Source organism: Scyliorhinus torazame, chromosome 19, assembly GCF_047496885.1.
Source record: "Scyliorhinus torazame isolate Kashiwa2021f chromosome 19, sScyTor2.1, whole genome shotgun sequence".
NCBI lineage: Eukaryota > Metazoa > Chordata > Chondrichthyes > Carcharhiniformes > Scyliorhinidae > Scyliorhinus > Scyliorhinus torazame.
Window position 1 is genome coordinate 96,289,950 of NC_092725.1, and position 14,820 is coordinate 96,304,769.

Genomic DNA, 14,820 nt, shown 5'->3' on the forward strand with positions numbered 1-14,820 from the left:
ATGCATTCTATGCTCGGTTCGAGCAGGAAACCAACAATCCGCTGTTGAGTGCCCCAGCAGCCCATAACACACCCATACCCACCATCACAGCTTCCGAAGTCAGATCAACATTCCTGAACGTGAACCCTGAGAAGGCGACGGGATCCCTGGTCATGCATTCAGAGCCTGCACGGACCAGCTGGCAGATGTGTTCACGGACATCTTTAACCTGTCCCTACTCCGCTCCGAGCTCCCCACTTGCGTAAAGAAGACCACTATCATACCATTGCCAAAGACCGTACCAGCCTCCCCGAACAGGCGCCGGAATGTGGCGACTAGGGGCTTTTCACAGTAACTTCATTTGAAGCCTACTTGTGACAATAAGCGATTTTCATTTCATTTTCATTTTTCATTTCAAGTAGAACCAGGCAATATGCCCGAATGATCACCGCCCAGCAGTCCTGAGTTCAGTCGTAATAAAGTGCTTCGAGAGGTTGGTCATGAAGTGCATCGCCTCCAAACGCCCAGAATGCCTTGACCCACTGCAATTCACATACCGCCACAACCGGTCCACAGCAGACGCCATCTCCCTGGCCCTACACTCATCCCTAGAGCATTTCACCAACAAGGACTCCTACATCAGACTCCTACTTATTGACTAAAGCTCCGTTTTTAACACCATAATCCCAGCCAAGCTCATATCAAAGCTCCAAAACCTAGGACTTGGCTCCTCACTCTGCAAGTGGATCCTCGACTTTCTGACCCACAGACCACAATCAGTAAGAATAAACAACAACACCTCCTCCACAATAGACTTCAATACTGGGGCCCGCAAGGCTGCATACTTAGCCCCCTACTCTACTCCCTGTACACACACGACTGGGTGGCAAAATTTGTTTCCAACTCCATCTACAAGTTTGTTGATAATACGACCATAGTGGGCCGGATCTCGAATAACGACGAGTCAGTATACATGAGGGAGATAGAGAACCGAGTGGAGTGGTGCAGCGACAACAATCTATCCCTCAATGCCAGCAAAACTAAAGAGCTGGTCATTAACCTCAGGAAGCAAAGTATTACTGGTCATAATATCCACGCATGTATATAATGAAGTGCAGACAGGCAGTGATTGACACACAGGATGACCAGTAAGCACATAGAACAGTGCAGCCAATCACCAGACAGGACACCACCACTATAAAGCCAGAGGGCACTAGGTTTCCCGCGCTCTCTGGACCCGGCCACTGAGACAGTCAGAGCCCACGAGCTAGCACAGTGCAAACACCATGCGGTAGCTAGTAAGTCTGGTCAGGCTAGTACAAGGTCTCCAGTCAATTCAGTATAGTGTCGACCCACAGTTAAATATGTACGTTAGTTCTATCGTTCAATAAAACCGTGTTGGATCTTCTACAATGTTAGAGATCTGTTTCCTCGCATCGCTGCATCAAGTGCAGTCCACACCGAACCGACCTGCCTAACATATCATGGTACCACGGAGTGATACTGAAAATTGATGGAACTACCTCGAGTGAATCAGCATTGACCAGCAAACAGCCATCTGCTGACATGGAAAACATCCAGCCTCCTCCGCAGCTCTGCATCTCTGGCAACCTCAGCGCAAATTGGAAGCTCTTCAAGCAAAAGTTCCTCTGGTACATCGAGGCCTTCGACCTCGAAGTAGCATCGGATGCCAGGAAGATCGCGCTATTTCTCTCCACCGCGGGGGACCACGCCATCCACATCTACAACTCCCTCACGTTCGCTGACGGCGAAGACAAAACAAAATTCAAAACAGTCCTGCTGACGTTTGACAGCCACTGCGACATTGAGGTGAATGAGAGCTTTGAACAGTACGTTTTCCAGCAGAGGCTTCAGGGTAAGGATGAACCTTTTCAGTTCTTCGTCACCCATCTCCGCATCCCAGCGCAGTCATGTAACAATGACTCGTAGCTGATTTCATGATCCGGGGGCGGGATTCTCCGCAATCGGCACGATGTTCGCCGGCCGGCGCCAAAAACGGCGCAAATCAGTCCGGCAATGCGCCGCCCCAAAGGAGCGAAATTCTTCGCATCTTGGCGGGCCGAGCCCTCACCTTGAGGGGCCAGGCCCGGGCCGGACTGATTTCCGCCCGCCAGCTGGCGGGAAAGGCCTTTAGTGATTTTGCCGGGCGGCGCATGCGCGGGAGCGTCAGCGGCCGCTCACGACATTCCCGCGCATGCGCAGGGGAGGGGGTCTCTTCCGCCTCCGCCATAGTGGAGACCATGGCGAAGGCGGAAGGAAAAGAGTGCCCCCACGGCACAGGCCCGCCCGCGGATCGGTGGGCCCCGATCACGGGCCAGGCCACCGTGGGGGCACCCCCTGGGGCCAGATCGCCCCGCACCCCCCCCCCAGGACCCCGGAGCCCGCCCGTGCCACCTTGTCCCGCTGTTCGAAAGGTGGTTCAATCCACGCCGGCCGGCGTGGGTTGACAGTGGCGGGACTTCGGCCCATCGCGGACCGGAGAATCGCTGGGGGATTTCCGCCGACTGGCACGGCTCGATTCCCGCCCCCGCCGAATATCCGGTGGCGGAGAATTCGGGACACGGTGGGGGCGGGATTCACGCCGGCCCCCGGCGATTCTCCGAACCGGTGGGGCCGTCGGAGAATCGCGCCCCGGGATCTGATCGTTTTCGGGTCCACTCCGACTCCCTTCAGCAGCAGCTCCTGAAAGTCAAACAGTTGACCGTCTCTGTCGCTATCGAGACGTGCGTTGTCCATGAGCATGCTAAGAATCGTTACTCCCACATCAGGGCGGCAGAAACTGCAAAGCTGGCCTCCCACTAGGTGGAACGGGTGCAGGCCATTGCTCAAATGCAGGGCCTCAGCATCGAGGAGAGTGGCTGTTTTGCGTGCTTTTCCTGGGTCCCTGCGCATGCGCGCCACGACCGAGTGGACAATGAGCCCGACAACCCGACTGCGCAGGTACGTTCATCGACCAACCGCACTGCGCAAGCGCGATGGTGCACGGAACGCACGGAAAGTGGCAATGTCCGGCAAAAGGACGCCGGTGTCTACAGTGTGGTAAACTTGGCCATTACGCAGCCCTTTGCAGATCTGCTCCACCGCACAGCAGCCAGCAATCCCAGCTTTGGCGCAGAGGTGTCCGCTCCATAGAACAAGGCATGCCAGATTACGATCCCGACAGCCCAACGGACCCTGATGCTGAGTGCCTCAAGTCCCCATACTGGGTGGGCATCATAACTACACATGCGCCGCCTTCCACCACACCTACACAACGCCTCTCGATCCTCAGTGTGGATCCCGACGACGAGTGGTCTGCTGTCCTCACAGTGAACAAGGCCCGCATCCGGTTCAAACTGGACACCGGCGCATCGGCGAACCTCATCTCAAAATCCGACCTCGACACCATTCTTCCAAGCATTCTTCCACCGATCTACCAACAATCCTGCCAGTCCACGCGCCCACCGCGATGCCAGCGATCCCGCCTCTCCAAGCGCAGGCGGCTCCTAATCCGCCTCTGCGGCAATCAACAAGAATTCGTCGCCCACCACAAAAACTAAATCTACAGACTGACCTTTTGTACATTTTTGTGACTTCACCAATTGGACCTCTGTAAATATCATTTTGTTTACCATGTATCTGCACTATCGCAACCTTCCTATGTATATACGTTCGTTTAGACATCTTTCTGTATATAGTCAGGCACATATATATATATATTTATAAGCATCCACACCTTAGTATTTATTTTTTTAAAAGGGGGGAGGTGTCATAATATCCACGCATGTATATAATGAGATGCAGACAGACAGTGATTGACACACAGGATGACCAGTAAGCACACAGCACAGTGCAGCCAATCACCAGACAGGACACCACCACTATAAAGCCAGAGGGCACTAGGTTTCCCACGCTCTCTGGACCCAGCCACTGAGACAGTCAGAGTCCACGAGCTAGCACAGTGCAAACACCATGCGGTAACTAGTAAGTCTGGTCAGGCTAGTACAAGGTCTCCAGTTCAGTATAGTGTCGACCCACAGTTAAATATGTATGTTAGTTATATCGTTCAATAAAACCGTGTTGGATCTTCTACAGTGTTAGAGGTCTGTTTCTCGCATTGCTGCAGCAAGTGCAGTCCACACCGAACCAACCTGCCTAACACATCACTGTACACACCCCTGTCAGTATCAACGGGGCCGAGGTGGAGATGGTTAGCAGCATCAAATTCCTAGGGGTGCACATCTCCAAAAATCTGTCCTGGTCCACCCACGTTGATGCTGCCACCAAGAAAGCACAACAGCGCCCAAACTTCCTCAGGAAACTAAGGAAATTCGGCATGTCCACATTAACTCTTATCAACCTTTACAGATGCACTATAGAAAGCATCCTATCGGGCAGCATCACAGCCTGGTATGGCAACTGCTCGGCCCAAGACCGCAAGAAACTTCAGAGTGTTGTGAACACCATCCAGTCCATCACATGAACCTGCCTCCCATCCATTGACTCCATCTACACTTCCCGCTGCCTGGGGAAAGTGGGCAGCATAATCAAAGACCCCTCCCACCCGGCTTACTCACTCTTCCAACTTCTTCCATCGGGCAGGAGATACTAAAGTCTGAGAACACGCACGAACAGATTCAAAAACAGCTTCTTCCCCACTGTCACCAGACTCCTGAACGACCCTCTGATGGACTGACCTGATTAACATACTGAGGGCGGTACGTGCCGCAGTTTGCACATTCTCCCCGTGTCTGCGTGGATTTCACCTCCAGAACCCAAAGATGTGCAGGTGAGGCGGATTGGCCATGCCAAACTGCCCCTTAATTGGGAAAAAAAAAAATTGGGTACTCTAAATTTATTTTAAAAAAATACTACACCCCTGTATGCTTCATCCGATGCCGATTGTATTTAGTTACATTGTGTACCTTGTGTTACCCTATTATGTATTTTCTTTTATTTTCATGTTCTTAATGATCTGTTGAGCTGTTCGCAGAAAAACACTTTTCGCTGTACCTCGGTACACATGACAATAAAAAAAATCCAATCCAATCCAATAAGATAGATAGTGTAAATTGTTTTACTTTTCTGACTATGTATAGTAAAGTTTATATTGTTTGTTTAGAACCTGAGAAATCCTGGGGCTTTATTCTCTCAGGAAGGACCTTCAATCTCAAACTTTGTCGACTTTAAACAAAACGTTACTGGTCTCTAACCGTTCATACCAAACGCTTGGGGATTTGGTCCTGGATCATTACACAATGCATCAGTAATGGGCTTGATGATAACTGGACTATTGGGCAGAATTGAATACTCTTCCCCTGGGGAGTTTTGTGAGGGTGGCATTTAATCAGGCAGGAGGGTGGCCCACAGAGCCACAGCTGATACTTCTAGGCATCATGTTACCACAGCACAACCATTTCCTTTACATGTACAACTTTTACTGTCACTTAATGTCCACAGCAGGACCTCCACTTAACATTAAACAGTCAAGTGTCAGAAAAATGCATGTAAGTAGATGATCAGATAAAGTGCCATTCTTTTTTTTTCTATTCATTTATGGGATGTGAGCATGACTGGCTAGGCCAGCATTTATTGCCCATCCCTAGTGGTCTTAGGAAGATTGTGGTGAGTTGCCTTCTTGAACTGCTGCAATCCCTGAGATGTAGTACACCCACTGTGCTGTTAGGGATGGAGTTCCAGTATTTTGACCCAGCAACAGTGAAGGAGCGGCGATATATTTCCAAGGCGGGGTGGTGAGTGACTTGAAGGGGAACTTCCAGATGGCGGGGTTCCCAGGTATCTGCTGCTCTTGTCCTTCTAGATGGTAGCGGTCGTGGGTTTGGAAGGTGCTGGCTCAGGAACCTTGGCGCGTTCCTGCAGTGCATCTTGTAGAATCCATCATCAGCAGATGGAGAGGCCATTCTGTATCAGAGCAGAAAGGGTGAAGATATTATTCTCTTTAAATGAAAAACACTTCACGGTTTGTTGCAGCTAAATTTGGCCATTATTCTTAATAATAGGAAAGGTTCATCACCTCTTATAAGAACTCAAGAAACTCTTGAACCTTGAATACTGGTCTAAATCAGCATGAACCTTAATAATGGCAAATGTTAAATATAGCGTTCAGAGTCTTACAGCACAAAAAGAGACCATTCAGCCCATCACACAAAATTCCACTCGCTGCCTTCCCTCACATCCCTATTTGTTCTTCCGCTTTAAGCACAAATCCAAGGGACCGTCTATTATTTATAGGGGTTTGTCGAATTCTAGTTTGAAACATTTGAAAGGTATTTCCATTCCCCAGATATGTTTGGACTGCTTCTTGTGACTTCAGAGCATCACAATGTGAAAGGGTTTAACATTCCCATGGGTTTTCAGTAGGACTTCATTACACTGCCGCCACATTTCTCTGTGTCTTATTTTTGGTATTTTTCTTTGTCACGAGGTACAGTCAAGCATGATAATGACTTCTGACTGTTCTGGCCTCTCAGAACTACTGGAGTTTGGCAGTTGTTAGCTGCATGAGAACACGTTCATGATGTTTCAAATTCAAGTTATCAGTCACATGGAGTCCTCGCTATAATTAATTGCATTTAGTCACAGTCTGACAGGTGCACATGTTGAGAGGAATTGCGTGCATTCTGTCATATTAAAACATTCGCACATTACTGATATTGCACATACTTTGTACACAAAGGCTCATCAATCTGTGTTATCTTCAGCGTAGAAAAATGGAAAACAAAATTAATTGCTTGCCACAATGCCTTTCAAACCCGCATGATGTCGCAAAGTGCTTTGCAACCAATTATATCAGCCGTTCCGTCACTGTTGCTGGGTCAAAATCCTGGAACTCCCTCTCTTTCAGCACTGTAGGCGTGCCTACACCACGGTGACTGCAGGGATCAAGGAGGCCTCTTACTACCACTTCCTCAAGAGCAATTAGGGATGGCCAACAAAGGCCATTTCCCATGATTGGAAAAAAATCAATGCAGGAAATAAGGCAGCCAACATGCACACACTGCAAGCTCCCACAAATGGCAATTAAGTAAAGAACAAAAGCGAGAGCTTGAAGATAAATCCACTGACTTACAGCTGCTATTGTAACACGGCCTAAAGAACTGGTATTAAGTGTGGAGAATTTTCGCCAAAAACCTGTTTTTTCATTCATTGGGAGTCATTGGCTAGGCCAGCATTTATTGCCCTTGAGCTGAGAGGCTTGCTCGGCTATTTCACATGTAGACCAGACCAGGTCTACATGTGAAACTTGTAGGACAGCAGATTTCCTCCCCTAAAGATGAGGAATATTTTACCTGCCCTGGTAGCCATAGTATTTGTATGGCTAATGCAGTTCAGTTTCTGGTCAATAGTAATCCCCAGGATGTTTATAGACCAGGTAAGGACAACAGATTTCCTCCCCTAAAGAGACAATAGTGAACCAGATGGGTTTTTACAACAATCAGCAATGGTTCAATGGTCACCATTGGATCACAGGCTTTTTTATTGAATTCAAATTTCACCATCTGCCTTGGAGGGATTCGAACCTGGGCCTCCAAAGAATTACCCTGTGTCCCTTGTCTAGTGACAATACCACTGTACCATCGCATCCCCATAAATGTGATCAAAGCAATTTGTTATTAAGTTTTGAAACAATGGCCGAAATCCTCCGGCCATTCGCTGGCAATGGGATTCTCTCAACCAGCTGGCAGTACAGCTCCGCCCGCCGGTTTCCCAACGCCGTGGGGTGGCTTCAATGAGAATTCCTATTGGCAGCAGCAGGATCTGAGAATCCTGCTGCCAGCGAACGGCACGCAGCATCCTCCCTCCGGGAAACACACGCCGGGAGGATGGAGAATCCCGCTCAATTTATTCCGATTTATAATTAAACACCTTCAGGACACATCCCAATGTCCAATCAGTCTGACTAACAATCAGATATTTCTGTCAACCTTCGATGTTAGAAAGAGCTTCTACAACGATATTAAAATAATTATCAGTTTATTTATTAATTTATATTCAAAATACATATTAAACAGATATCTTTGCTATATAATTGTAATGTAATTATGATTTTACAAAATATATCACAAACTGTACACTTCATCACATATTAATCCATATATTATCCATCTGTAAATGTTACATATGATGCAGCGAATGCCCAGGCTCACAACAGGAAGTTCACACCACTGAACCCCATCAACAGTGCGTCAAATACATTGGGATAGAACAACAGCAGGAGAAACCAGAATGCCTCAATTTCAACATTTTAGCTCACATTTACTTCAAAATAGTTACACGGTGCTAATCTGAAGCTTACAAGCAGTGCACAGACTTTATTCTGTTACAATATTTACTATTGATGTTCGTACATCTAATCGCATTATCACGAGATTATAGTCACAAAGGTGCATCAAAGCCCACTGCAATGGTGTTGAAGGAACTTTAGTTAAATGGCGCCTCCTTTTTATTCAGTCCAAATATGTTTTTAATGGTAATCATTTGCTGTTGATAACTTTGAGCAGAGTGTCAGCGGGACCCCCAATCTTTTCAACATGAACTTTTTTATGGCTCATTGTCTGTGTGGAGTCTGCACGTTCTCCCCATGTCTGCATGGGTTTCCTCCAGGTGCTCCGGTTTCCACCCACAGTCCAAAGATGTGCAGGTTAGGTGGACTGGCAATGATAAATTGCACTTAGTGTCCAAAAAGGTTAGGTTGGGATACTGGGTAACGGGGATAGGGTGGAGGTGTTGGCTTGGGTAGGGTTCTCCTTCCAAGGACAGGTGCAGACTCGATGGGCCGAATGGCCTCCTTCTGCACTGTAAATTCTATGAAATATATACCAAACGCTATGAAATATATACCAAAATGTTGAGGCAAAAACCTGTGCAGTTTTTTTTACATTCTTCAACAGAACCCACTTATCAAATGTATAACAAATACCTGTGGAAACTCTGAATTGAAAAACTTACCTACCTTCTGATTAGCATATCCGATTTGAGTTTCTCATCGCAGCAGTTTGGGCCCGAGAATGGTCTTTTGCTAACTGGCAATTGTGTCAGGTACTTATTTTCGGGAGGTTTTTTTTGTGGTGCCCCAGTCAGGTACAGGCGTAGGTGTTAGGGGCTGGTTTAGCACACTGGGCTAAATAGCTGGCTTGTAATGCAGAGCAAGGCCAGCAGCGCGGGTTCGCCGGAATGTAGCGACTAGAGGCTTTTCACAGTAACTTCATTGAAGCCTACTTGTGACAATAAGCTATTAGTAAAGGAGTTTGTACCTTTGAAGCTTCCATTTTGAAAAGAACTGCAAACAGGGACGACTAAGGTCAATGTGAAAGGGAACTCTCAACCTTTATCTTGCAAACTAAACTTAAGTTAGCTTGTAGTTTTATATCCACGCCTTTAGTTCTTTAAAGCTGTAGCTCACGTCCATTCTTCATCAGATTAATTTTAGAAGAAAGTCCAAGATGTGTGGAGCCCAACCAAAACATCAGAGAAATCAGTAATTGTTACAACCTATGATCTGGACTGAAATTGAACAGGAACCAAAAAGTTTTCATTCCAAGAGATGTATTTATGCAGCTTAATCGATATTACAAATGGATGTTTAGGGTTGATCGCTCAAAGACATTCAGGACAGAATTGCTTTTGACATTTTCTTAATTAATAGTTAAAATATTGGGTTGGATTCTCCGGACCCCCAGCTGCCGTTCGTTGGCAGCGAGATTCTATCTTCCTGTTGCTTTTCAATGGCATTTCCCGTTGAAGCCATCCCACGCTACTGGGAAGCCCACGGGCTGTGGTGCGTTGCCACTGGGAAAAGAAAATCCCAACAGCCAGAGAATTCCGACCGTTTAATATTAAAGACAATTGATGTTAGATTCATTAAATATTTTCTATGTGTATTCGCCTGTATGGATGGTATCACTGGGATGCGTCAGGAAACTGCTGTTTCTTTTTTTTTAGTTGCCCTTCAGAAGGTGGTGGTGAGTCGCCTTCTTGAACCTCTGCAGTCCTGAGGTGTAGGAACACCCGCCGTGCTGTTAGAGAGGGTGTTCCAGGGTTTTGACCCAGCAACATTAAAGGAACAGCAATATATTTCCAAGTCAGGATGGTGAGGGACTTGCAGGGGAACCTCCAGATGGTGGGGTTCCCAGGTATCTGCTGCTCTTATTCTTCTGGATGGTAGTGGTCATGGGTTTGGAAGGTGCTGCCTCAAAAACGTTGGTGAGTTACTGCAGTGCATCTTGTAGATGGTGCACACGTTTGCCACTGTTTGTTGGTGGTGGTGGAGGGAGTGAAGATTGTGGAAGGAATAGCAATCAAGCAGGCTGCTTTGTCCTGGATGGTGTCGAACATCTTGAGTGTTGTTGGAGCTGCACTCATCCAGGCAAGTGGAGAGTATTCCATTACACTTGTGCCTTGTAGATGCTGGACAAACTTTGGGCAGTTCAGGAGGTAAGATAGTTGCCACAGGATTCCTAGTCTTTTACCTGCCCTGGTAGCCATAGTATTTATATGGCCTTTGTAGTTCAATTTCTGGTCAATGGTAACCCCAGGATGTTTATAGTGGGGGATTCAGCAATGGTAATGCCATTGAATATCAAGGGGTGATGGTTAGATCCTCTCTTGTAGGAGATGGTCATTGCCTTGCAATCGTGTGGTACAAATGTTACTTGCCACTTGTCAGCCCAAGTCTGGGTATTGTCCAGGTCTTGTTGCATTTGGACAGGGACTGCTTCATTATCTGAGGAGTCACAAGTGGTGTAGTCATCTGTGAACATCCCCAAGTCTGACCTTATGATGGAAGGAAGATCATTGATGAAGCAGATGAAGATGGTTGGGCCTCGAACACTCCCCTGGGGAACTCCTGCAGTGATGTCCTGGAGCTAAGATGATTGACCTCCAACCACCGCAACCATCTTTCTTTGTGCTAGGTATGACTTCAATCAGTTGAACGTTTCCCCCCCTGATTTCCATAGACTCCAGTTTAGCCAAGGCTCCTTAATGCCATACTCGGTCAAATGCTGCCTTGATGTCAAGGCAGTCACTCTCACCTCACCTCTGTCGCTAATAAACCGAGCACTTAAGACGCTGCAAGTTTGACATTAATGTAAATGGCTAATGGATTGCATTTACCGGCTGATATCACCGACTGCCCACTTAAGACGTGGGCGTTGTAAGTGGTAGTGATCATGCAGTAAAAGGTCTTAGTGAGTGGTCCTCAAGAGTTTGCGTTGTATGTGCGATACACCGAAGGGTTAACACAGCTTTCTGTAAGGCACTGTCTACCTGCCAGCATGCAGAACACTTCAAGGAGATGTTGAAGGGGGTGGGGGGGGGGGGGGGGGGGGACTGCATCTTAAACAAAGCAGTTGCAAGCTGCCAGCATCCAGTCCCAGATATAAAGGACACTCCACCAAGGTAACAGCCTGTGCCATGGCAACAGGCTTTACAGCTTATGGTTGTTATTGAAGGACACAATTGCAAAAGGAACAGTGCAGCAAATCGGCATGTCGTCCGAGTGGGGCCGTTCTCTTTTTAATATTAATGCTTCAGAATTCCACACATCTGGGTCGCAGCCTCCAAGAAGAGAATTACTCCTTGGGTTTAATTTTCTGCAAAGCGCCAAATCAATCTTATCACAACCGATTCCTAAAGGGAGGCTTGCCTACCCTCAAGAATGGAAGATTAAAAGGGCTGAACGAATTGAGAGGCTTAAGATTACTGAAGGAGTTAATGTGGTAGACAGAACTATTTTCCTCCGTTGGGTTGCGGAGGAAGGGAAAGGATGGGGTAGGGGTGGGGGGTTCCACAAGAGTACACCGCCCTCACTCTGGAGGGATGTCGGGAGGCACTTGTCCACACAAAGGGGAGCGGAAATCTGGAACATTCTCTCTCGGGAAGCTGTTGAGGCTACGGAGGTCAACGGATAATGTAAAATCTGAGGTTTTCTTTTTATAAAAGATAAGTCGTGCATGAGCTGGCAATTCAAAATAAAGTCAGAAAGCTCTGGAAATACTCAGCAGGTCAGGCAGCATCTGTGGACAGAGATACAGAGTTAACATTTCAAGTCTGTGTTATCTTTCATCAGGACTGAGTTTTGGTGGCAAGAATATTATGGGTTATGTAGCCAAGGTGGTTAGGTGGAGTCAAAGTATAGGTCAAACTCTAACTAATTGAATGAGGGAGAGGGGTCAGAGGGGCCGAATGGCCTCCTTCTGCCCTTATTTTCCGAATCAAAGAATTTAAAATTCTCAAAAAAAGACTGATTTCTGTCACTGACACTTTCAGATGGGAACTGTCACTTGCAACTCCTGAGAAGGTTCATGGCCCTGTCGACTGGTTTAACAGTGTGATTGGTTTCAGTTATGCTATCTCGCTGCTTTCTCCTGCTATACAAATAAGATGGAGAATTCCAGATACTCTTCGGTAACTGTCCAGAGTTACTCGGCCTTGGATAAGCAGCACTTCTAAGGTGTGGGTGGCAGTTTGGGAGACGGACAGGATCCTTGACTGTCAAAGCTGGTTGCTCGACCTGGTGCCTGCAACAGAACCATTTCAAAATTATTCCAAACACCAACACCTGCGGATTTTGTAATATGTTCGTATTTTTTATGACCGTGGGACATCTCAAAGCGTTTTACTTTCATGTGCAGTCACTGTTTTTACACAGAAATCAGCAACTTGTAATAACCCACTTATCAGTTACTTTGATGATGTTGGTTGAGGGATAAATATTGGCCATGACACTGGGGAGTACTCCCCTGTTCTTTTTTGGAATAGTGCGATAGAATCTTTCATATGGGATTTCATTTGTCTTATCCATCAGACAGCACCTTTGAAAGTGCAGCACTCCCTCAGTATGGTCCTTCCAACAGTGCACTACTCCCTCAGTACTGACATTCTGACAATGTTGCACTACCTCAGCACTGAGCATCCAACAGTGCAGCATTCCCTCAGTACTGTCACTCTGATAGTGTAACACTCCCTCAGTACTGACCCTCTGACAGTGCAACACTCCCTCAGCACTGATCCTCTGACAGTGCAGCACTCACTCAGTACTAACCCTTATGACAGTGCAGTGCTCCCTCAGTACTGACCCTCTGACAGTGCAGTACTCCCTCAGGACTGACCCTTTGACAGTGCAGCACTCCCTCAGTACTGTCACTCTGACAGTCCAGGACTCCTTCAGTACTGTCACTCTGGCATTGCAGCACTCCCTCAGTACTGACCCTCTGACAGTGCAGCGCTCCCTCAGTACTGACCCTCTGATAGAGCAGCACTCCCTGAGTACTGATCCTCTGACAGTGTAGCACTCCCTCAGTACTGGCCCTTTGACAGTGCAGCACTCCCTCAGTACCGACCCTCTGACAGTGCAGCACTCCCTCAGTACTGACCCTTTGACAGTCCAGGACTCCCTCAGTACTGTCACTCTGACAGTGCAGCACTCCCTCAATACTGACAGTCTGACAATGCAGCAGTCCTTCAGTACTGACCCTCTAACAGTGCAGCACTCCCTCAGTACTAACCCTCACGACAGTGCAGTGCTCTCTCAGTACTGACCCTCTGACAGTGCAGCACTCCCTCAGTACTGACCCTTTGACAGTGCAGCACTCCCTCAGTACTGTCACTCTGACAGTCCAGGGCTCCCTCAGTACTGTCACTCTGACATTGCAGCACTCCCTCAGTACTGACCCTCTGACAGTGCAGCGCTCCCTCAGTACTGACCCTCTGATAGTGCAGCACTCCCTGAGTACTGATCCTTTGACAGTGCAGTACTCCCTCAGTACTGACCCTCTGACAGTGCAGCGCTCCCTCAGTACTGACCCTCTGATAGTGCAGCACTCCCTCAGAACTGACCCTTTGATAGTCCAGGACTCCCTGTGTACTGATCCTCTGACAGTGCAGTACTCCCTCAGTACTGACCCTCTGACAGTGCAGCACTCCCTCAGTACTGACCCTCTGACAGTGCAGTACTCCGTCAGTGCTGTCACTCTGACTATGTAGCACGCCCTCAGTACTGACCCTCTGACAGTGCAGCACTCCCTCAATACTGACTGTCTGACAATGCAGCAGTCCTTCAGCACTGACCCTCTGATAGTGCAGCACTCCCTCAGTACTGTCACTCTGACAGTCCAGGGCTCCCTCAGTACTGTCACTCTGACATTGCAGCACTCCCTCAGTACTGACCCTCTGACAGTGCAGCGCTCCCTCAGTACTGACCCTCTGATAGTGCAGCACTCCCTGAGTACTGATCCTTTGACAGTGCAGTACTCCCTCAGTACTGACCCTCTGACAGTGCAGCGCTCCCTCAGTACTGACCCTCTGATAGTGCAGCACTCCCTCAGTACTGACCCTTTGATAGTCCAGGACTCCCTGTGTACTGATCCTCTGACAGTGCAGTACTCCCTCAGTACTGACCCTCTGACAGTGCAGCACTCCCTCAGTACTGACCCTCTGACAGTGCAGTACTCCGTCAGTGCTGTCACTCTGACTATGTAGCACGCCCTCAGTACTGACCCTCTGACAGTGCAGCACTCCCTCAATACTGACTGTCTGACAATGCAGCAGTCCTTCAGCACTGACCCTCTGATAGTGCAGCACTCCCTCAGTACTGATCTTCTGGCAGTGCAGTGCTCCCTCAGTACTAACCCTCTGACAGTGCAGCATTCCTTCAATACTGACCCTCTGGCAGTGCAGCCCTCCCTCAGTACTGACCCTCTGACAGTGCAGCATTCCTTCATTACTGACCCTCTGACACTGCAGCACTCCCTCAGTACTGACCCTCTGGCAGTGCAGCATTCCCTCAGTACTGACCCACTGATAGGGCAGCACTCCCTC

The 14,820-nt window shown here is 48.0% G+C and overlaps 1 protein-coding gene across 3 annotated transcripts in view; it reads right to left on the reverse strand.

The window, feature by feature from the left end:
• Nucleotides 1-5,095: 5,095 nt before the first annotated feature.
• syt10 (synaptotagmin X) overlaps nucleotides 5,096-14,820 on the reverse strand; it is a 152,560-nt gene continuing 142,835 nt past the window's right edge. For 2 of the 3 annotated variants that reach the window (XM_072484857.1, XM_072484855.1), the window contains exon 7: nucleotides 7,964-12,521. In XM_072484857.1, the coding sequence (XP_072340958.1) occupies nucleotides 12,450-12,521 (72 nt within the window). In that variant the 3' untranslated portion in view covers nucleotides 7,964-12,449. Of the gene's footprint in view, nucleotides 5,902-7,963; nucleotides 12,522-14,820 lie in introns of those variants that run through there. The other variant, XM_072484856.1, reaches the window with a different exon arrangement.